This window comes from Lagopus muta, chromosome 4, assembly GCF_023343835.1.
Source record: "Lagopus muta isolate bLagMut1 chromosome 4, bLagMut1 primary, whole genome shotgun sequence".
NCBI lineage: Eukaryota > Metazoa > Chordata > Aves > Galliformes > Phasianidae > Lagopus > Lagopus muta.
In genome coordinates, this window is record NC_064436.1 from 63,476,064 (window position 1) to 63,499,291 (window position 23,228).

The 23,228-nt window shown below is 40.1% G+C and overlaps 2 protein-coding genes across 2 annotated transcripts in view; one reads left to right on the plus strand and one right to left on the minus strand.

Annotated features, from left to right (window-relative positions):
- NSD2 (nuclear receptor binding SET domain protein 2) overlaps positions 1 to 8,417 on the minus strand; it is a 105,874-nt gene extending 97,457 nt beyond the window's left edge. Inside the window, exon 1 of the mRNA XM_048942828.1 lies at positions 5,709 to 8,417. The gene's annotated coding sequence lies outside the window, so the exon portion shown is untranslated. The remainder of the gene's footprint in view (positions 1 to 5,708) is intronic.
- Positions 5,257 to 23,228, plus strand: part of LETM1 (leucine zipper and EF-hand containing transmembrane protein 1) — a 29,062-nt gene continuing 11,090 nt past the window's right edge. Inside the window, exons 1-9 of the mRNA XM_048942835.1 lie at positions 5,257 to 5,438; positions 8,441 to 8,498; positions 11,164 to 11,620; positions 16,077 to 16,220; positions 17,406 to 17,543; positions 19,804 to 20,007; positions 20,307 to 20,426; positions 20,994 to 21,125; positions 22,917 to 23,096. Of these exons, the coding sequence (XP_048798792.1) occupies positions 5,360 to 5,438; positions 8,441 to 8,498; positions 11,164 to 11,620; positions 16,077 to 16,220; positions 17,406 to 17,543; positions 19,804 to 20,007; positions 20,307 to 20,426; positions 20,994 to 21,125; positions 22,917 to 23,096 (1,512 nt within the window). The 5' untranslated portion in view covers positions 5,257 to 5,359. The remainder of the gene's footprint in view (positions 5,439 to 8,440; positions 8,499 to 11,163; positions 11,621 to 16,076; positions 16,221 to 17,405; positions 17,544 to 19,803; positions 20,008 to 20,306; positions 20,427 to 20,993; positions 21,126 to 22,916; positions 23,097 to 23,228) is intronic.

The following is a 23,228-nucleotide window of genomic DNA, read 5'->3' on the forward strand; positions in this document are numbered from 1 at the left end:
TAATACAAAGCTAACAATTCTCCTACAATGGTTGCAGCCCTTCTCCTGTTTCTTTAATGGACACAGACTAGAAAGTATCTGGCTTGCAGGACCTTTGTATTCCCCAGCATTCCTGTAATCCTTGCTGACTTCTCCAGGAGTTTTAAGATCTATAAGGTGTGCAGGATCAGGACTACTAAATCTGGGATTGAGTGGGGGGGACCTTCCATGGTTTCTTGCCTTACTTCCTGATGGATTTATGAAAGTAGAGGTGGCAGATTTCAAGCTTTTATTGACAGTAACACAACATTTGGTGTTTTCCTAAAGACCTAACTCTGAGAGGCAGATGATGGCACAAGATTGTCAGCTTTCTCTGTTTCTAATTGCAGACAGGAACTTGCAAACCCTCCAGACTAAAAAAAAAAAAAAAAAACCAACAACACAAAAACTGGAGGCAAAGAATAACTCAAAATGCATATTTTTAAAGCCTGTAATTGATAAAATCAAATTGACAAACTAGAAGGCCTAGCAGGGAATTTTAATTACAGCACTGGTAATATTGTAGCAAAATCTCAGCCTTCCTCATATCAGCTGGCACTAGCAGGTGCATTTTTCACATCAGAGGCTCCTTTTGTTATCTTTTTTTTTTCCTCCATATTTTTCAGTGTCTAAATCACTTTATACATTATAGCTATTTGCTATTTTATATTGGTTTTGATTTTTTTTTTGGTTTTTTTTTTGCTATGTGTACAGTCTGAACACTGCCTACCCTTTCTCCTCTACTCACTCCTGCCTTGCCCAGAACCTTCTAGCTTTTTCCCCATGTCCTTCTCCAGTCCTGTAGACTGCAGTGGCCCAAAACACTGTTTTGTGCAATGATTCTGCATCTTTTCAGCTTGTTTGTTTCACATAAGCTCCATCTGCTGGTTAAAGCTAGAATCTGTATGAGTTTTCACTGTGACCTGCAAATACTACTTTTCCCTCTTTGAAAATAGACCACATCCATATTCTTCCAGTCGTGTCTGCCTAAAGGTAAAGTTTAATTAATGACCACGTAAGCTATTATTTTACAGGGCAAATTTGGGTCAAGTTTATGCAATATTTTAAAACACTTTTTCTCTAGAATTGGAGTGGGTAATCATTTGGAATGATTTTTCAGCACAATATTACTGTTATGGGAATCTCTCTGGCACTGCATGCAATTCCCATTGCTTCTGTGCTCTTGCTAATGCGTAGCCGCTACTGCTTGGTTTTGGCACACAAGGAACAGGAATGAACTTGCGACCTGGACGTTCATAGAGAGTGAGTCTGTAATCCAGCTACCACTTGAACTTTTACCTTCGGGTTTTAACATTTAGAAAGCAACGGGAGTATTTTTATGTATCCTGGGAGTCTCTCCAAAATATCTATGATTATGAATGGGAGTATTTTTAAAGACTACTAACAATCCTTTGGTTTTCTCCCTCGAGTGGAAACTTAGTGTAACTGCCTACACAGTAAAGTCTTTTTTTCACATTTATGCTGAACAGTGGTGAATACCGATGAGGTTGATTTCATATTGTTGAATCTACTCAGTAAGACAACCTGGTAATTGCCATAGAAACAGATTCTGCAGACTTAAACCTTAATTCTACTTTTAAATATCATATATAGACCTGAATCACTACAGAGCGTATAATCAGGCTGTGTAAACAAAAATGATTCTGCATCAGAGAAACAGCAAGCCTGTTTTTCATCCCATCAGATGCTAATTGTGTTCCCACCTCCCCCTACTTCCAGCCCACAGCATGACAAATTGAACCTCCTTCCCCTTATGCACCAAGTCCTATCTCTAGTGCCTTACTGCCAGCTCAGCTTGTCACTTTGGTGCAATGGGGAACAGAGGCCATGTGTGTGAAATGAATGTGGTCCTGGCAGGAGTGTCACAGATTTTCTATTGCTACCCAGCCACTTGCACAAGCTAGAGGGCAACTGTATCTGAAGCTGGGAGTGAAGGTCCTGCTACTCACTCTCCAAAAAAAAACCATGAGCAGGATCTAGCAGGTGCTTCCTGGAACATATCTATCCTTGGGAAAAGAGTGGCAACTATGGTACTCTGTGTTTTTGTAAATCTTATGTACATCTCTCTTTAAACAAATAAAACATTCTTGCATTTTTTTTTCATATCACTGGGTTATGCTCAGATATAAGTAAATGTTTTGGTGTATTATTGTGCTCTTTGTTTTTGTTATGGTTTCCATGCTAACAAATAGAAGGCATTACTTTTGGAGCAACCTATGTAATTGTTTAGCCAGTTCTCATGCTGCTATTTAACATTCCAGGGGAAAAAAAGCTGATGCTTAACAAGAAATAATAACCTTAATTTTGTTTAAATACTGCATGTGTTTTCATCCTCATTAAATCCATCTAAAAAGGGTTTGTGTTTCCTCCTTTCAGTCTCACCCTATTCCTGCCAGAAAACACATAATTTTCAACAAGACCGCTGGCAATTTTTCCGAACAACATGGGTGCTTTAAGAATCTGGTCTAAAATGGCTGTAGTAGCTTAAGGTTTTTCAAATAAAACCCTAGTAACTATGTGTTTTGTGTCTTATTCTGTGTTCAAGTGGTATTGTGAACTTATGGGCTGCTTGAATGTACTGGAATATGCTTTTCTTTAAAGCAAAAACTGACCTGTATGGATAATCCAGATATAAACCACAGTCACTGGACCTTCTCATATGGAAACAGTTCATACAGTGACTTGAAAATTATTATTAGTTTTTTTTTCTTAAGCTATATTTTACAATACTTATTAAGTGCACTAAATCAAGTAGTATTTTGAAACTGTGTGTTTGTTGAGAGAATTTTCACAGAGTGTATTATTTTTCTTTTTAATATATGTTAGAAAAGCACACAACTTCCAGGTATCAACAAATCTGGAACAAAAGGCTGTATAGAAATATAACTGATTCAAATCTGAAAGGCTTGTGTGTACATTGTCTGGTGTGCTGCATACCACTGAAATTAATGAAACTGTTGAGTCTGATTACTCGTCTGCTTAAGTGTATTGAGTCCACTGTAACCGTCTGTTTGCTGTCTGAAGGCTCTTGTCAATAGTTTAATGACTTCAGAGCATATTCTTCTTGTTCTGTAGACTTCATATAGTGTTTCTACATAATTAAGCAGCTTTGTTAAAGAAACTGCCATTAGTTGCCCCATTTCATTTTGTTTAGTTATCATCCAACCAGAAAGAAAAAAGAATAACAAGAGAAGGCTACAAATCCACTCTCGTGACTGGGAGATTTTTTTTTTTTTAAGATTGATGTAGTAACATAAAGCAATGTTGTTATGTCACATGTTTTAAGCAACTTTAACCATTGAAATATATCAGACTCTTAAGAGACTTCTGAAAGCCTTGCATTATGTTTTGGAGCTATACATTTTAAAAGCAGCTCTGATAAAAAAGCACATAAATATCAGTTACATTTCTAACAGTCACTAAATAGAACCAACAGTAGTGGTCTTGTAGCCAATACAGTTAAAAGATACATAAGAAATGGGTATCTCGATTTATTTTAAGGTTTGGTCAATTGAATATCCTTTGATATTCTATATGATGAATCACAGAATTATGGAATCACAGAGTTGTAGGGGTTGGAAGGGACCTCTAGAAATCATGAAGTCCAACCCCCTGCTAAAGCACGTTCCCTACAACAGATAGCACAGGTAGGCATCCGGACAGGTCTTGAATATCACTATAGAAGGAGACTCCACAACCTCTCTGGGCAGCCTGTTACAGTGCTCTGTCACCCTCACTGAAAAGAAGTTCTTCCACATATTTGTGTGGAGCTTTCTATGTTCCAGTTTTTGACCATGGGCCCTTGTCCTATTGCTACGCACCACTGTGAAGAGCCTGGCCTTATCTAATTGCTTCCCACACTTCAGATATTTATAAACATTGATCAGATCCCCTATCTTCTCCAGGCAGAACAGACCAGGGTCTCTCAGCCTTTCCTCATATGGGAGATGCTCTAGGCCCTTTATCATCTTTCTTACCTTTTCAAGGAGACTCTAAGAGATCCCTATCTTTTTTGATCTGGGGAGTCCAGAATTGGACACAGTAGTCTAAATGTGGCAGAATGGAGAAGGAGGATCACCCCCCTCGACCTGCTGGCCACACTCTTTTTTTAATGCGCCCTAGGATACCACTGGCCTTCTCAGCCACCAGGGCACACTGCTGGCTCATGACCAACCTGTTGTCCATCAGGGCACCCCACCCCTCCGCGGGGCTCCTGTCCAGCAGGTCATCCCCTAACCTGTACTGATGCTCGTAGATAGACAACATACATTTTATTTTCATATTTAGGAGAAACCCTGATGATTTTCTTTAAATACACAAAAGAACTTTAAAAATGAATAATTTCTAGCATTTTCGAAGTCTTTGGAATAAAGGGACGACTTCAGACACATTTGCTTTTTCCTCTGTTTCAGTCGGTCTCCTTTTGGGTGAATCCTGATGATCCTGCCACCCTTTGCAGATAAGGAAACAGCCCCTGTTTTCTTCAGGGCTTCGGTGTGTGCAACTGTCCGGTGTTACAAACAAAACTGAAATGCTAGAGGTCCATAGGAGCAGAACCTTTGTGTCTGTTCAGAGCTGCCCTTGAGGCAGCCATCTTGTTGCCGATGGTGTCAGCCATCTTGTTGAGAAACACTTGCAGCAGCTTTGCCCCCATTTTCCACCCAAACTTCACGCACCTCATTTTTAGCATTTCATTGTTCTCATATTAAATGATCACTTCTGCCGTTTGATTTGGTTGTTCCCTATGTCTCTGTGATCAAAGGTTAAACAAAACAAATAGCACAATTTATGCTGTTCTGAGCATGTGAGTATTTGATCAAAGATGCTCACACCAGTCGGGAGCGGAGTGGTATTCGTGGAACAACGAATTCTAACTACAGCCAGCACCAGCAAAGCACCGCTGCTGGCTGTTGCTTTATGTTCTATTTTAGCTCTAAAATATCCTAACACTCCGCAGACAGGTGTTTTTTCCCGTCACATCCTGTGATACACGCTCAATAAAACGACCAATTGCTGAGCAGTGGTTTTAGCGGGGCTCCCTCGGCCCCACACGCGTCACCGCCGCGGGGCGAGATCCCCTCAGCGAGAGCCCCGCCTCGCCGCCGCCGTCCTCTACGATGGGCGTCAGCGCAGCACCCAGGACTACAGCTCCCGGCATGCCGCGCGCCCCGAGAACTACCCTTCCCGGCGTGCCCGGCTCCGGCGTGGGGGTGGCGCTATGCGGTCGAGCCGGCTGGGCGCTGCTGGGCGTAGCGGGGCGCGCAGCGTGCGGCGGGACGCGAGCGGGCCTGCCGGCGGCCGATAGCCGCCCAGCGCCAAGATGGCGTCCATGCTGCTACAGAGCTGCGGCCGGCGGGCCTGGCGCCTGCCCCGCGCGCTGCGCCGTCAGGCCCCGCAGGGTGAGGCTCCGGCGGCCCCGAGGGAAGCGCGGCCCTGCGTTGCCGGGGGGGGGGAGGCTGAGGAGGGAGCGAGGGCTGGAGCGGGAGAGGCGCTGCGGGGGCTTGCGGTGCGGGCGGAGAGGTCGCGGCCCAGGACCGGGCCCGGTTCGCGGCGTGGGGGTACGTGAGGCGCTGAGGGCGTCCGGTCCCGTTAGGGCCCGAGGCCTTGCTGCCCCGTGGCTGCGAGGCGCTGCTCTCAGCGTTACGCCCATCTCACCGTTCATCCCTTACCTTACGTTATGAAGGCGGTGTCGGTTCAGTTTCATCCAAGCGGCTCTGAAGGCGGTGGAAAACAAAAAGGAAGCTGAGCCATACGCGTGATACGGTTTCTATTACTGAGATAACTTGGCAGTTGAAATATCTCAGCGCCGTGCAGTTTAAGGACATGGAGCAGCTGATGCCCTGTGACGTCCATCAGCCTCACGCCTGCTTTTTACGTCCGGGATCTGGAGCGGCCAGGGTTTAGCTGTGGGGTGAGGAGAGCTTAGCTGTCATTGCTTTCCTGCTGGTTAGACAGCTCATCCTGGAAAAAAACTCATGCTGGAATGCTGTGGTAAAATCAGATAGCTTTTGTGCTGTAATGCTCTGTGCTTATGGTATCTTCAGTGCTTTTAATGGAGCATTAATCCATTACTAATGATATTTTATGGTGTCATTTTTTCATGGAATCGCTAAGGTTAGAAAAGACCACTGAGTTTGTCCAGTCCAACCATCAGCCCATCTCCACCACATCCCTCAGTGCCACATGTCCACGTTTCTTGAGCTCCTCCAGGGACAGCGACTGCCACTTCCCAGGGGAGCCTGTTGCAGTGCTTTGTATCTCCCTCAGAGTGGTTTTTATGTAGTGTTTTGCTTTACTTACCTCATCTCCTTTGCTTTACAGGTCAGTAATCTAAGATTAAGTTAAAGCTAAGTGCTCCTAGGAATCCTAAATGTTCTTCCTGTACAGATCAAGCTGCTTACACTTTGTAGGGACTTAAATCCTGTCAGCAAGCCCCTTACTGCAATAACAGAACACAGCTATTCTGCATTACAAGCTTTCATTCTAATGTCTTATTACATTTAAAGTGTTCTGATTGCATTTATTTCCATGAGGAATATGTGTATGCATATCTTTTCTGACACTCACTTTCCCTACTTCCCAAGCAACTCATACTATTGCAAATTCTTAAGTTAACAGTGTTGAGTATGGTGAGCTGTATTCATCTTGCTCAGACATGTCTGGATTTCTGTCCTACTCCATAGGCCAGAAGCATGAACTTTGCTCGTTTCTGAAGAAAGCAAGTATTTCACTTCAGGGCTGGGTTGCTCCCAGGTACTGTGAATAAAACATAGATTCAGTGTAACATATAGAGATCTTGTAGTCAGAACTAGCCATGTTCAAATTAAGTTACTCTCTAGAATGCTCCGGTGACATCCGTGTTTCCGTGTGCTCGTTTGCATTCCAAAAGGCAATATGACAACAGTTGTTGAGTCAGCACGTTTTCTTTCATATGGTAACTATAGAGTTTTGTTCTTTGCCCTTTCCTTGGAATTAATGAGTCCTAGCTGGAAGACAAATAAAGTTAAATGAAAGCATCTTGCTCCTACTGAGTTTTATCAAAGAAACTTAAAGCCAACTTTGATCTTTTCCATATCATCTCTCTTTGTCCTATGAGCACCTGTCTGTAGCAGGTAATGCCCTCTGCCAGTAGGACTCTCATTTTTGAGACGTGCTTTGTGTACTTTCTGGCAATGAGACAGAAAAACATATGGTTTTGGGGCTCATCTGTGAAGATCCTGAATGCTGCTGGCTTGTTCAGCTGTTCTCAGGAGCGCCTTTTTGATAGGGCTTGATTCTCAGGTCAGGGAACTCAGCCACTGATCAGAATACCTTCACAGGTTCCCAAGGCTGGTTTGTGAGCCAGAAGGGCTGTCTTTCTCCTGGCTCTTTCTTGCAGCAACAGCAAGTGTCTGTTAGAGTTTCATGTCACTTGAGATGGGTAAATCCTTTTCCTTTGACTTTCTAATGCCATAACTTCAATGACATCAAAGCCCACTTAGCACAATACATCCAGTGATTGTTGAGAATGTTCTTTGGTAAATCAACTTTTTTTTTTTTTTGCCCCCCTCGCTTTTCCTTCTGTTGTGCCTTTTGAACTCCCTACCTGATTTTGGAGATTCTCTTCCTGTAATAATTAGGCTGTGTTGCTGGGAAATGCTTTTGCCAGTCAGATTTGGTACTTTTTCTCGGGTATGACTACTTCTACTTCAGTTTCTCTTATAGGTTGTATCTTAGCTTTGATGTTAAAAAAGTTGACCAGTAACCTTGAAAACGGATCTTAAACTCTGCCATCTCTTGGAATTGACCAGAAGTAGTGTAGTAGATGGTAATCCATCTGGGTTGTCTAATACTGTGTTGTTGTGGAGTCATTCAAAAACTGCATTTGCTTTCAGTGAGGTTGTTCAGAGTTGCAGTTGTTTGTCCAAAGGACTCAGAAACCTGTCAGGCAATTGAAAAATCCATGCATTACCTTGCATTCCACAGAGTTTGGCTGTATATGTGGGCAGTTTGCTTGCACATGTATGGAGATGTCAGCCATGTTACAGAAGGGCTTCCTGCCCTTTTGTTTTCCCATTTTATCCTATGAGTCAGAAGATTGCAGACTGAGAGAAATGTGGAGAACGTGCCACGTACTTTGATTCCTGTTGGAATAGGATGAGGTTTTTGGTCTTCAGTTCTTCACTTGCAGTTGTCAAAGGAAAAGCTCCTCCTTCTTGGACGTTTGAGATGAACAGTCATCCCAACTGTGAATGTGCTTACAATAAAAATCCAGTTGCATAACAGCAGTTTCTTTGTGTTTTTATTGGTAACTGCTTCTTAGTAAGACCGGTCGTTTTAGATCACATTTTTGTACAATTCACTATATGGATAAATGTTTTTCCAAATTCAGATTGAATGCTAATAATTGGTGTTTTTCTAGGTAACTTGGGAGATCGGGCTTGTCTTAGTTGTTCATCCCTGAGGTTGGCAAACAAAATGTAAGTAACTATGAAACGTTTTTTCTAAGCTCAAAGCTGTACCAAACTCTTGGTTATTATACTATAATGAAACACTGTTTTCACTTCTGTACTCAAAGTGTGAAAATACCAGCTTTATCCTGTCACTGACAGACATAAGGAAGTCTGGGAATAATTCTCTTCACCTAACTGATTGTATGTGGGAGAAAGTGGTATCTTTTCCTTTTTCATCCACTTTTACTCTGTTTCCTTAAGATGTGAAAGCAATGGAGTATTATTTTTCTGTTCTTGCCTGATTCCAGGTGACATAATGGCATATCGTGGGTTCTATGCATCCTTTCTCCATGGAATTCCTTAGTGTCTTAAGCATTCAGTCAAGGGTAGTTTGAAATACATAGTTGTCAGTTAGGAACTTAGTCACTTGAGTTGTACTTTGGTCAAACCAAGACAGTGTTCTGTACATTACAGCCTTGACTGAGGCTCATTGAGGAGATTATGGTCTCTTTTGCAAGTAAATCCAGTTGTTCTGTGCTCTTATGTCACATAAGGATCTGGATGAGAGAGTCCATTCTCCTTCTGACCTGCCTTACAAGTCATATTTATAGATATAAATTTTCTAATGCTTTTTGTTGGAATAAAATATGTTGTCTAGTTTATTTAGTCTGACTGTTCAGTAAACAGTGACCATTCCTCAGTTTTGTAAGTTTCTATTTTATCGTAAGGGTCTTGCAATCACAGAATCACAAGGTTGGAAACGAGCTGCAAGATCATCTAGTCCAACCACCCTCCCATTCCTATTAGTACCACAAGCACTAAACCATCTCTCGGAGCTCCTCATCCAGGCGTCTCTTGAACACTGCCAGGGATGGCGACTCCACCACCTCCCTGGGCAGCCATTCCAGTGCCTGACCACCCTTTGAGAGAAAAAGTTTCTCCTAATATCCAACCTAAACCTCCTCTGGTATAACTTCTGGCCGTTTCCTCGGGTCCTACTATTTGCCTGGGAGAAGAGGCCAGACCCTTTTGCACCACAGCCTCCATTCAGGAAGTTGTAGAGTGCAGTGAGTTCTCCCCTGAGCCTCCTCTTCTCCAGACTGAACAATCCCAGCTCCCTCAGCCGCTCCTCATAAGACTTGTGCTCCAGACCCCTCACCAGTTTTGTTGCCTTTCTCTGGACACGTTCCAGGGCCTCAATATCTTTCTTGCAGTGAGGGGCCCAAAACTGAGCACAAATACTCGAGGTGCGGCCTCACCAGTGCTGAGTACAGGGGGATGATCACCTCCCGGCTCCTGCTGGCCACACTGTTTCTAATGCAGGCCAGGATGCCATTGGCCTCTTGGCCACCTGGGCACACTGTCGGCTCATGTTCAGCCGAGCATCAACCAACACCCCCAGGTCCCTTTCCTTTTCACAGTCATCCAACCACTCATCCCCAAGCCTGTAATGCTGCATGGGGTTGTTGTGGCCAAAGTGCAGAACCCGACACTTGGCCTTGTTAAACCTCATCCCATTCACCTCAGCCCAGCGATCCAGCTTATCTAGATCCCTCTGCAGGGCTTCCCTGCCCTCAGGCAGATCGACACCACCTCCCAACTTGGTGTCATCTGCAAACTTACTCAATATGTTACAAAACATAAAGTGATTCCTTTCTTCAGTATTGTCAGGTCTGTATCACTTGCTACATAATTAATTATGAGAGGTTTTAATATATAGACTTTTTTCAAGTCTCAGTTGGCTTTTTTTATAGATTGCTATGATGCATGATGCTATATTCTGTCTTCGGGAAGTATGAAAACTTACTGATTTACTTCTGTAATATAAACAGAATGTTGTGACAGAAATCACTGGTTTTTAGGTTGTGGGTTGGTTGGTTTGTTTTGAGAAGCTCTTGTGCTAAAAGCTGCTGTTACTGTGATGTTGCTCCTTGAAATAAAATGAAACATGCCTGCACACATCCAAGATTCAAAGCAGGAGAGCTTGGGAAGAAAGCTCTGCATCCAGCATCTTGTAGTGGAAGTGTATTTAAAGAGAGGCATTTCTTGTCTTCTAATGTGTATCTATTGTTTCAAGTTATTTAATAACACTTTCCTTCTGACTTCAGTTTGCATTTAATATAAGAGAAAGAGCCACATTCTGTTAGTCCTGTGTGCACCACCTCAGAACCACAGTGGAAGTTCACGTGTAAAGTTTCTTCTGAAAAAAGAAAACAAGATCGGGGAGAGAGTAAGGGAGGAATTCCAATGAAATCAGATCTCTCTGATGCTAATCCTCTTCCCCTAACTCAGTACCTGACCCAAGCCTATAGTCTGCAGTATCTTAACTGTTTTGTTTAAATAAAAGAAATAATAGAAGGGGTTTTATGTTACTTACGGTTTTACAGATTTATTTTCAAGTGGAGAGCACTTCTGTTTGCTGCTTTTCATTTAACTTGTGTAAAATAAGTTACCTTTTCCAAGTAGTTTTAAGGAGAATCCACTGCAGAATTTTTTCAGGTTTTGTTTTTTGTTTTGGCTTTGTTTGGTTGGTTTTCGTTTGATGGATTTGTTTGATTTGTTGTCAGATTTAGACATCCTGATCTTGAGATTTGTAAATAAATCTCTCTGAATAAGTGGTGCATACATACATATTCCTCAACCGACGCACCATGTATTGTTAGTTTTTAATGCTCTTTCTTCTCTTTTGAAGGACTGTACACTTTAAATATTGCACTGGTGTCGCTCCTGTTTACACATACTCCAAAAAAGATCACTGCTGCTGGTGGACTAAAGCATCGGAACGAACGTACTTTACTCTTAGGAGCTCTTCTGGCTCATGGATGCCCCTGGCAGCCATGGGTGTTTTAGGACCCAAGTATCTTCCGGTTAGGTGGTGGCATTCTTCACGTTCTCTTCAAGATGACTCCATAGTTGAAAAGTCCCTGAAGTCCTTGAAGGACAAAAACAAGAAGCTGGAAGAAGGAGGTCCGGTATATAGTCCAACAGAAGTGGAAGTTGTGAAAAAATCTATTGGACAGAAGATTGTGGATGAGCTAAAGCACTACTACCATGGTTTTCGATTACTCTGGATTGACACAAAAATAGCTGCAAGGATGCTCTGGCGAATACTGCATGGAAATACTCTGTCACGTCGAGAACGGAGACAGGTACTGAGTAAATACCAATTTCATTTTAGTATCCTTAATGATTGCTCCATTTTATTTAACCTGAATTCATTCTTTTTTGCGTTTTCTTCCTAGAGTTAAAATGGCTGTATGAATTTCCCTCCTTTGCCTCACGTAGGCACTAAGAACTTCTGATTTGATTCCCAACTGTTTTAAGTCTTTTCCCTCGGTATGGCTCTTTGAACCTACCATTAAAACAACAAAATATGCTGTTTAGAAATGTGACTACTCTGTTTCTAAATGATACACGAGCATATATATCTTCTCTTGCTCTGTGTCTGGAGAAAAAAAAAGTTGGAGATAAATTCTTTTGCTAGTTAGAAAAGCTGATTTTTCTGCTTTGGCATGTGAGCAGCAACTGTGGTTTCTTCTCAAGTTCCCATCCAGTTACACGTGTAAACATGATCACTTTCTCTATTTTACGTTTTCAGCTGAAAAGATGGAGGCAAAACACTTCTAGCAAAGGTTGGTTTTGTGCCAACTTGGTTCTAAAAGCAAAACCAAAAAAAAAGAAAATAAAGTAGAAGATGTAGTTTAACTTCATGGTTAACAGTGTGGTGTTATTTCGGTTTCAGTTATAAATGTGTTTGTGAGATAATTCTGCTCTGAACAGATAACTTGAGAGAAGTCTTTATGTTTTCCACGTGCCGTGCAGCTTACACTCTTTGAAATTGTGTAAAGATGACCATTTTAGAAAAGCTTGAAAGAATTTTTGAGAAGAAGATTTGGACAATATATGTAAACAGCTTGTACAGATCATCAAATTGAGTTCTTTTAAAACTCAAAAAATCTTCATCTGGTTTTGAAAAAATTGTGGTGGATGAGATGTTGGAGAATAAAATGTGTATGTATTCTGGCAACAGGAGTGGTTGGTGCCTCTGGTGGTTAAGTATAAATGTCTGCAGATTGGTGTGCTACAGAGGCAGTGTGTTAAATTTGGGTCCTAAAAACGTTCCTAAATGTTCAAAAATACGAATGCTTTAATGATTTATTGATAAGCTTAGTTGCATAATCGAGCATTTTCATGGATAATTTGAAAGCAGCACATCTCAGTGAACTATGCAGAAATGTTTCTTTTTGTACATCCACCAGATCAGACGCATGACAGAAAGGTACGTGTGGTTTTCATCATTTATTGTGGCTGGGCTCTCTCTGCAGCAGCAGAGGTTGATGGCATTTGGTCCCAGCATCTTCACGCGACTTATTTTTGTTCTACTCTTTAATGCTGGTGTAAGAGTGTATTTGGCAGCTGAGCCAGTTGAATCGTTGCTCAGCAATAAATTTAAAAGTGTATGCTGACATAAGACAGGGGATTATGTAGTGCCAAGAAAGAGCAGCTGAGGAGAGCAGGGGAAACGAGGACAGCAGGACCTTGGGAAGTTCTTGTTTGAGGCTCTGGAGTACCAGGAAGACTAAGCAAAAGCAGTTAATTCACAGATGTCTTCCATAAGGCAGGACTGGAACCACTGGCTTTTCTGCCTGTCTCAGATCTGCTGATCCATACTTCTGAGAAATTGCACAAACAGGAAAAAAGAGAAATCCCACAGAAGTGTTTCTGCTGAAAGATGAGAAGTGTGTACTAGAAGGCTTGAACAGTCAGGAGCAATGTGTTGTCTTTGGATGAGCACATGCTCCATCCAGTCAGTAGAGGAATTTATTCACTAGATTCCTCTCCAGTGCTGACGTCCAGTGAGCATAGAGCTGTCTTTCTCGTAGTTGTGTAGTTGTTTGGCCTTCCTGAATTTTATTTATTGCAGATGAGAGCTTCCACTGTTGATTCTCTTATTTTAAATAAAACAGAAGTTTCTTGCATAGATAAAGTTGGTGTTTACATTGGTAAAGCTTCTCTAATGATGAAATCTGTAGGCATTCCAGTGCAGAAATTGTAGGGAAAAGTAATTTGAAGAACTATGGCTGTTTTACTTTCTCAATCTAAGCGGTGTACATTCTTCATATGGAGGTAGAGGATGTCCTGCCTCTGGAATGGAAGAGTCGTGGTAGGCCTTGAACCCAGGCCAGTGAAAAGCAAACCGGTCTGCAGCTGAACGAAACCCCTTGCACGTGCTTCTTTAAAGCCTTTTTTAGGTTTGTTTCAGCACAGTTTTTTTTTGTTTTTAAATCGGATCATCCTTAAATTGTGGTGTGACATCTGATTTTAAAGAAGTCTTAAGTCTTTCATGCTAGGTATGTAAGAGTTGTGCCTGAAATTCTTAGTATTTGAAGTGCATACTCTTTTAAATGTAATAAGCCATGTGTGAACCAACAGTCCTAGAAAAATCTTATCTTCACTCAAACTGACAAATGAATTATTTCTGCTTGCCTTTTCCTTCCTCTTTGGAGGCAATAATGGAAAGATATCTGAGTAATCTAACCACATTAACAAGCAATTGCAGCGTGGTTAATGCAAGGACGCTATTGCTTATGTAAACCAAAACTCAGTTACAAAATTCTGCTTGTACAATTGCTGGCAGGCTTTAGATTCAACAGCATCACTCGTGTACATTTAGATGATAAGTCAGGAAAAATTAAATGTGTAAAATATGATACTGACTGTTCAAAAACTAATTTCTCTGATGATGCTTTTTGCAGCAGGGATGTTCAGGGCATTAAATGCTATAGAATTGGTGGCAAGTATATTGGCTCTGCAGAGCCTTCTGTCCTGCAGAAGAGTGAAGAGTTGAGTGGTGCAGTACACGAGCTGTAGCAGGGGATACAGAGCAATCACAAGTTCTTCATGCTACTGCCAAGCAATGTGTGGAATCATGCACCACTGTATTCAGTGTCTGTGCAGAGCTCTTAGTGTAGGTCTGTGATTTATGTAAGCTGAGGCAGGGCTGTGCTGCTGCAGCCTGGCTTGGTGCTTAAATGCAAGATCTTCCCCTTGCCTACTCTGTCTCCTTTTGTTTTGCACTGATCTGCATCCTGTGTGTGTGTTTACACGTCAGTTTTAGCTGGATTGGAGGTGTGCCTGCTAGTGCACATTTAATATGGCATCTCAGATTAACTTAATCTGGTTGTAAAACTCCTTCCTTAGATTTGGATTTCATCTTAGATAAGTACCTTCAGTATCTAAATATAGAGAGTGAGTAGAAATAGGAGCAGTAGATTGCATTCTGTGTATTTTTTTGAAGTTTTTTTCCTCAGGGAAAATGTCCGTTCTTCTGACTCTTAACATTCCCTTCTGAACTTTCTTACATCCTTTCGAACTCTCTGGTTGTCATTTATCTGCTATTGTTGGAGTGAATGGAAATGCCTTTGAGCCTGCAAACAATGGACAAAGCTTCCTTTCTGGGAAACTGCATTTTTTTATATAGAAAGAAAAATGCCGGCCTTTACATCTGCAGAGCTTGTGCTTAAACTGCATATAATACTTCTGGATGGTTTTATGCTGAGAAAATGGATTAAAGCTGTATTGGTTTTGTACTCTAGCAAAGCTGTTCTGTAGCAGCGTGCAGCCTGTACTGCCTGTCGCTCTCCAGATTGGCACAAGCTGTGGGGAGGGGATGCAGGGGGAAATGCACATTTACTTGTGTGGTAGCATTTCTGTTGCTATTTTCTGCCAGTCATAACTGTTTATTAAGTCATAGTGCTGACTGACAGTGCTGGGACAGGAGTGCACTTCTGGCCTTTCTCTGATTTAGAAACTGATGTTATTCACAGGAACTGGTTATTTATGTTACAAAACAGCACACTGCTCTAATATAAACCAAATTATTCAGCTCCACAGTCGTAAAAATTTGATTATAGACTGTACAGCCTAATACATGCAGTTGTGGGTGTACAGAAATCAAAAGGATGATATTTATTTCAGGCCATTCTCAACTCAGTAACTAATGCAGCTGCCTGTTGCAGTGGGCTACTGCTCCAAAAAAGCCATGATTTAAAAACAACAACAAAAAAACAACAACAAAACATCCCTCTACAAAGCAGAGCTCATTACCCTGGGTTTAAATCTATGTTACAATTGTTAGAAGGCAGAGGGGAGGAGCCCTTCATTTTACTCTTGATTACTCAGTCTGCAGCAGCTCATGCATGTAAGAAGTGGTGGAGCACAAATAAAGATGAATAAAAGAGGTTAAGCAGATTTAACAACAACAAATGACCACCTCCTGTTTTCAGGTGCTTTTAAGAGGTTTAAATGAGATACTTGCTCAGTAATCCTATTGAGACACAGTGAAGGTTTTGAAATGCTTTCTGTGGTATTAAAAATGGTGACTTGGTGCTCTGTAGCATATAGTAACTGTAAGAAAAAGATACCAAAAATTGACTGACTTCTTCACATTCTCTCTTCTTGTGTTATGTTACATTTCCTTTCTAACAAGTGCACATGTGCAGGTGTTTTTGGTAAGGCAGATGTTTTTTTAAATAAAGGCATCAAGGTTTTTTAAATAAACGTATGAAACTTTGCTTATCTGTACATTTGTTTTATTTCCTCCAGTTTCTTCGGATATGTGCTGATCTCTTCCGCTTGGTTCCTTTTCTCGTGTTTCTCGTTGTCCCATTTATGGAGTTTCTGCTTCCAGTAGCTCTAAAGTTGTTCCCTAATATGCTTCCCTCTACGTTTGAGACAAAGTCTAAGAAGGTAAGTCTGAATTTGTGATCCAGGAGGATGTTTAGAAGAACTTAAGCTTATGTTGTGAATGTTACCTGAACGTATTTTATACCTGCTGTACCTGTTTGTAGAATCTCATAATAAAAGTAGTCATTTCATTCTTGGTTGTAGGATGAAGTGTCTTCTGAAAAATATGGTGTTGTAAGCAATAAGCATTGCAGTGGTTCATTTTTATTTTTATTTTATGGGGTGGGAAAATGCATGTATTGTTACAGTCCAGATCACAGTTTACAAGTTATTTTAGTCTAAAAAGATTTCAGCAAGAAGATTTGGCAACTTACATTCAATTGATATTGAGCTGTTCTAATGATGTGTAGAGCTTTATATTGCTGTATAAAGTCATAATATATTACTACTAAGTAAACAGTTTTTTTTTAGGACAAAGTAAAATTTTAAATGAGTTGACAAGAGATAAGGAATTAGATCTACATGTGCATTATTGGTAGCTGTGCATTTCAGTAGGGTTAGGAGGTCAGGATTTTAAAGTAAACAGTGCTTCAGTATTTGCTGAATTGTGTTTCAGTTTCTTGTTTTGTCAAATATGTATGGAAGAGAAAATTGCTATTTAAAATAGAAATGGGAAAACAGCTGTTTAATTTATGAAATAAAGACAGGAAATAATGTTCAGAAGTTACATATATGAGCAACTGAACTTGAGATGTGTTTTTATAAGATTGAGAGGGATTTTAATGCTGATTACTTGAAATGATCTACTATAGACCTGTGTTCTGAGTACTTTTTTATTCTAGTATTTGACCTAAATAATGTTTTAGCTGCATCCAACACTTATTTTAGGTCATTATCAATGATGACTACAATCAAAGTATTGGTGAATGTTTTTTGTCTGCCTTCATGCTGTTTTGATGGGTGCATGTCAGCAGTTGTAGGTGAGGCCTTAAGATCTACTTTCTTGTTGGCATTGCACCTCAAGCTTCGTGGAGCTTCCAGCTGGTTGGCCTATCTTTTAATGTGGTTTGGTGATCTTTGTGTACATGTCCTCTTGTGAAGTGTGTTACAGCAGAAGTTCAGAACCAGCATATAAATAACTCGTCTGAGGGCAGAAGTTGTGGTATTTTAGCACAGATATTTCTGGATGAAACCTAAAAAAACAACGTTGTTTTTTTGTTTTTTTTTTTGCTTGTTTGTTTTTAACAGGAGGAAAGATTAAAGAAACAACTGAGAGTGAAGCTTGAATTAGCTAAATTCCTTCAAGATACAATTGAGGAGATGGCCTTAAAAAATAAAGCAGCTAAAGGAAACGTTACAAAAGATTTTTCAACATTCTTTCAAAAGGTAATTGTCTTTTTTTTTTTTTTTAAGTGTTTTTTCATTTGTTCCAACCCCCTGCTATGGGCAGACACATCTCCCTCTAGACCAGGTTGCTCAAAGCTCCATCCAGCCTGGCCTCGAATGCTTCCAGGGAGGGGGTGTTCTTTTCTTGTTTCTTTGTTCATTAGTTATTCAGACATCAAAAAGATAACACATGCAGTGAGTGACAGCTCATGTTGTTTTGGGCCTGTTTTTATGAACATTGAGTATAAAATGTGAAGAAAAAATATTTCCTAATTACCTGATTAAAACTCACTGGGGGAAGTGTAAAATTTGCCCCCCCCTTTTTTTTTTTTTTTTTTTTTGATATATTTAATCCCGTGTATAAAAATGTTTTTCAGCAGTTTCTGTGCTGCTGAAATCCTTCATGATAATGACTAGAACTTAGGATTTTCCTGATATGTTTGGTACAAAATTTCTCTATTAGCAAGCAGTTGCTGGAATAAAGATTGAACGTCAGATATCTGCCTCCAAAATGGACTGTCTCTGGGTTGTTAGTGTTTCCTTTCACTGAGTTGGAGGTAAGCTATTCTCTGGGGAGATAAAGAATACCTTTCTAAATCTCCTCAGCATAGGATTCATCTCCATCCACGCACATTTATAATTTCTGTATCATGGAGCTGTCAAGGCAATAACCATCTGCTACTGCCAGAGGCTGGGAGTATGGCTGAGAGTTTTAAGCTCTTGAAAAAGGCACAAAACTCCAGGTATTTTAGACTGGGCTTTTCAAGCTTGAGCTTTGCCTGAGAATAAAGTTTTTAGAAGATGAAGTAATAAGTTGATGGCAGCAAATGGGTTGCCTCAGATAATGGTAGTGCTGTTGAAAGGTTGTGCAAGTATCTGCTTGCAAAGGCCGTGTACTTGCAAACTTATTTGCAGTCATTTGTTTCTATTCTTCTTCATGTGCAGAAGGTCTTGATTGGGTAGTTACAGTGACTAGCAGCTGAAGCATGCCTCTAGTCCTTGTCTGTGGACTCTGGGGAACATGCCACTGTTATGATTCATATTGGGAGCATTTCATTTTTATCTGAAACAACTTCTGAGAATTTAAATTCATAGGTTGACTTCTATGGAAATTAACATGTATCACTCCACACTTTCTAGACGAGTTCCAACTTCTTGTGATGACTAAAAAGAAGCTTCAGGATCTGCTTTCCTTATGTGTGGGTGTGCTTTTTATGACCGTAGCTTTCTCGTTTGTGCTACAGAGATGAATTTTACTGATGTCATTTTGCTGTAATAAGAAATACAAAAGAAAGGTGAAATGTTTCCCCACCTTTCTGCTGTTCTCTTATGCTGCTTCCGTGGTGAAGTATTTGCCAGAAGCCATGAATTACAGTCATAACATGTTTCCTTCAGAATTCCAGAACTTACCTGCCTTGCTTTGGAAGTCAGGATGAAGTTTGTGTGCGCCCTCAGGAAATAGGCTTTTTTCCTTTTTTGTACAATGGTAGGATCATTTGAATTGGAAAGGACCCCTTGAAGACCATTTAGTCCAACTCCCCTGCAATGAACAGGGACACCTACAGCTCCGTGGTGCTCAGAGCCCCATGCAGTCTGACCTTGAGTGTCTGCAGGGATGGGGCACCTACCATCTCTCTGGAAAGAAGAGAGATATGATAGATGAATAAACTAATGCTATTCTATCTAATCTAAATCACCCCTCTTGTAGTTTGAAGCAAATGCAGTTCTGGAGAGAGCTTAGGTAGGTGAAAATAGTGTTTCATAGGGCGAAGATCACAAAAATTTTGCCATTTGAAATCACAGTGTACTTCTCAGTGTATCTTCAGAGAGAGATATTTTCAATGTGCTTTTGTGTTTACTAAGTATGGTGCCAGAAAGTGCATATGCCCATGTGACTCCTGTAGCTACTGTTTATCCTCTCAGCTATTTTGAGTTATCTCAAGGCAGTGCCTATTCAGAGAGAGCTAATCGTTAGTGTACACATGCACTAATTGTTGGGTTTGATGCGTTTTATCTAGCCACGTATATGACACATTGCTGTTGGAAACTGTTAATATCATCAATACCATTCTTTTGTCCTTTATAGGAAACAAGTACTTTTTAAAACAGAAATTCTTCCATGACTTCCTTTCATCCCATTTGCTATTAGCAAAACTGATGCAAAGTACCTGCCAAGTGAAAACAGTTTTTACAGCTCAAAATAATGCTCAATTGTAAGATTTGTTTTGAAAAGCTTTTTGTATCTCTGCTGTTCTTACAGATCAGGGAGACTGGGGAAAGACCAAGTAATGAGGAAATCCTGAGGTTCTCGAAACTATTTGAAGATGAGTTGACTCTGGACAATCTAACCAGGCCTCAGTTGGTGGCACTTTGTAAATTGCTGGAACTTCAGTCAATTGGGACAAATAACTTCCTCCGCTTCCAGCTGACTATGAGGTTGAGAAGTATAAAAGCAGATGACAAAGTGAGTCATTCTAGATATGTACTGGTTAATAATGTTCATGTGTAACAAGAGAAAATCGTGTGTGCGTGTATACATAGTTTTTCTAGGCATTTTCCTCTCCTTAATTTGAGCTAACTTGCAACAAAAAGGCTTGGACTGCAGTGTAATATTTGCTGCTGTTTTATGAATAGTGGAGGCTGCTTTGTGTTACCACAGCAGCCTCTAGTGGCTATTCTAAAAATGCAGGCTTCTGAGTGTGCACTGGTGGTTCTTCAGATTTGAGCAGTTACGTATTGAAGTTTATTCTGCGTTTTGTGCAGATGATTGCTGAAGAAGGAGTTGATACCCTGACTGTTAAAGAACTGCAGGCAGCGTGTCGTGCACGAGGGATGAGAGCCCTTGGTGTGACAGAGGAACGTCTCAAGGAACAGCTCAAACAGGTATGTTTTTGCAAGACTGTATACACAAACTTAATTGCTAACTACGATTTTTTGTTATCATTCGGATAAAATCATTTTGCTGCTCCTCTCATTAAAGACTTAGCTAAAATAGTCTTCTTAATAAGCTTTTGTAATGTGTTCCCTCTAAGTACAGAATAGGGGTAGACTTGTGATTTTTAGCTGGGTCGTGATGTTTTCATGATGATGTTTAAACATATTCAAAATATGTTTTCACTTATGCCTCTTTGTCTTGTGAATTATTGCTATTAATCTGTAAAGTGTGTTTCTCCTGGTAAATCTTGGAGAAAAGAAAGCTTATCTTTTGGTTACCCGATTCAGAAGATGATGCATATGAAAAAAAATATTCTCTTTTTCAGGTCTCTTTCTCAATGCAATCACTGTATTTCAATACTGTTAGAGCCTGTAGTTCCTGTATTAGGATATTTATCAATAACTAGAGGTTAAAAAAATTAGTGTTTGCACTTTTTTTGTATGCATGTGTTAATTTATAAGAAGAGAAAGACTTCCAAAAGCTGAAGGCTTGTGTTTTATGTATTTCATTCGTAGTGGCTAGATCTGCACTTGAACCAGGAAATCCCTACTTCATTGCTCATTTTGTCCAGAGCCATGTATCTTCCAGACACGCTTTCTCCAGCTGATCAGCTCAAAACAACACTTCAGACACTACCAGAGAGTGTTGTAAGTGTGATTTATACTATCTGTAACTAACTTGCAGTACAGTCACTGAAGATGTGTTTAGAACAGTAGATATTCTTGGTCTCTTTCTTTTCCTTGAAAAGCTTTTTTAAAAAAAAAAAAGAAAAAAGGTGGGGGGGGGTGGAGGAGGTAGAAGTTTACATGGATGATGCTAAAACATAGAAATGGGCTGTGGATGGGTTTGATAAGGCAAATGAAAGGCAGCATTTTGTTGCACAAGGGAGAGAATTGTAGTGTAGGAAGGTACAGCATGCACTTCTTACACCTAGTTATGCCGTAGGAAATACAAAGGTGCTGAGGTGGAGTGTTTGTAGCCTCTCTACTGCTATGTTGGTTATGGTTAATGAGAGATGGATGTGAAGTTTTAAATTACTGTATGGATTTTTTTTTTTCTTCTGAATATTGGTGGTTGTTCCAGATGAATTCAGTCTCACGTAGGGATGGGATTTCTCAGGCCTTATTTAAGAACGAAGGGTGAAAGTGATTGCAATTTTCTGCTTCATGAAGAACAGAGGTGGAGATGTTCATAAGTGAGATTCTGTTATGGTTGAAATACTGCATTAACTTGGAAGTTTGTAAGGCTTTATGTTATGTCAAAAGAATGAGAATTCAGCTATTTCCTTAGGCTTTTTAGGGCAATGCTATCTTAAAATTTTTTGAAAGTTAAGTATGAGGCATGGCAGACTGGGGTATCTCTCTTGACTTCACTGGTTTCCTTTTGGCACTAGAAACTATCATGGTTTGCTCAGTTGCTTATATGAATTTGGCTTTGTCCAAAAATAGCATGGGGGTAGAATTACCTTATCTTCTTCACAAGACTTGCATATTGTTTCACCCCGTGTGTTCTTTTCTGAGTTATTTTTCCAGTGTTACTGTTCAGACTTTTGGTTTGTGGAAGAAAGAGATCTACTAAAATTAATCATTTCCACTAGTGGGATTTGTTTTTTTTAATGGGAGTTCTTTCTTTTCTGTCATGATGGAAGGTAGTTATCACTTAAAAATAAATGTTAAAATTAGTTCTGTTCTGTTTCTTGTAACTCAGAAACAGAACATTTTTATGGGGTTTTCAAATACGTGGTCCTCCAATAAATATAAAAAAAAATTGTGAACTAAAGAACTGTTTTTCTTCGTTCACCTTATTTATGAAAACTCTATTCAGTGTTAAAATTAAACTCAGCTAGCAGTTGAAAATGGGTGCACAATTGTTTACCTTTAGATCTCTTCAAGACTGATTTTTTTCTCTGATAGAGTTCTCAGAATGTTCCAGTCTGACTGAACATACTGAACTTTCATTTATGCAGATTCCTATTCTACTGTATAACGTACAACTAAGAATTCTGTGCATCTCTGTACATTTAACATACTAATTTAGTTCCTCAACATAGAGGCCACAAACCAAACTTACATAGCATGTAGACAGAATCAGAAACGGCAGATTAGAAATGGCAAAAGCGAAACTTGTAATCCAGACAAGTTCAAGAAATACATTTAATTCAGTGTTTGATGATGAGTATGTCAATGTTTTGTAGAGAGAGACTGTTTGAAAAAAATATATTTGTGCTGTTGAGAGAATGAAGAATAGATCATATTTTCAGAGTGGAAAATTCTTATTTACAAAGAGAATTTTTTTCTGAAAAATGGAAAAAAGACAACTTTTTGCAATTTCAGCTGTATTTATTAGCATTCCTACACTACCTGTCTCAATGATATTTGAACTTTTTTGCATTATATCAACACACACAGATTTTTATATATTTCTTGCATTACTTTTAGGCCAAAGAGGCTCAAGTCAAAGTGGCAGAAGTTGAAGGTGAAAAAGTAGATAACAAAGCACGGCTGGAGGCAACGCTTCAGGAAGAAGAAGCCATCAGAAAAGAAAATGAGGAAAAAGAGATGGAAAGAATATCTGAAGCTGCAGAGAAAGCCAAAGAAACTCTTCAGGTTGCAGCTGCGGTAAGTTCTGTTCTCAGCTACTGAGAAATAAATGTTAGCAGTGTAAAATTAGCATGTTACGAGCGATTGTCTCTGTTTTGGGTGTTGCCTGCAAGAAACCAAACTTTAAATCCACTTATGGAAAACGTGGAA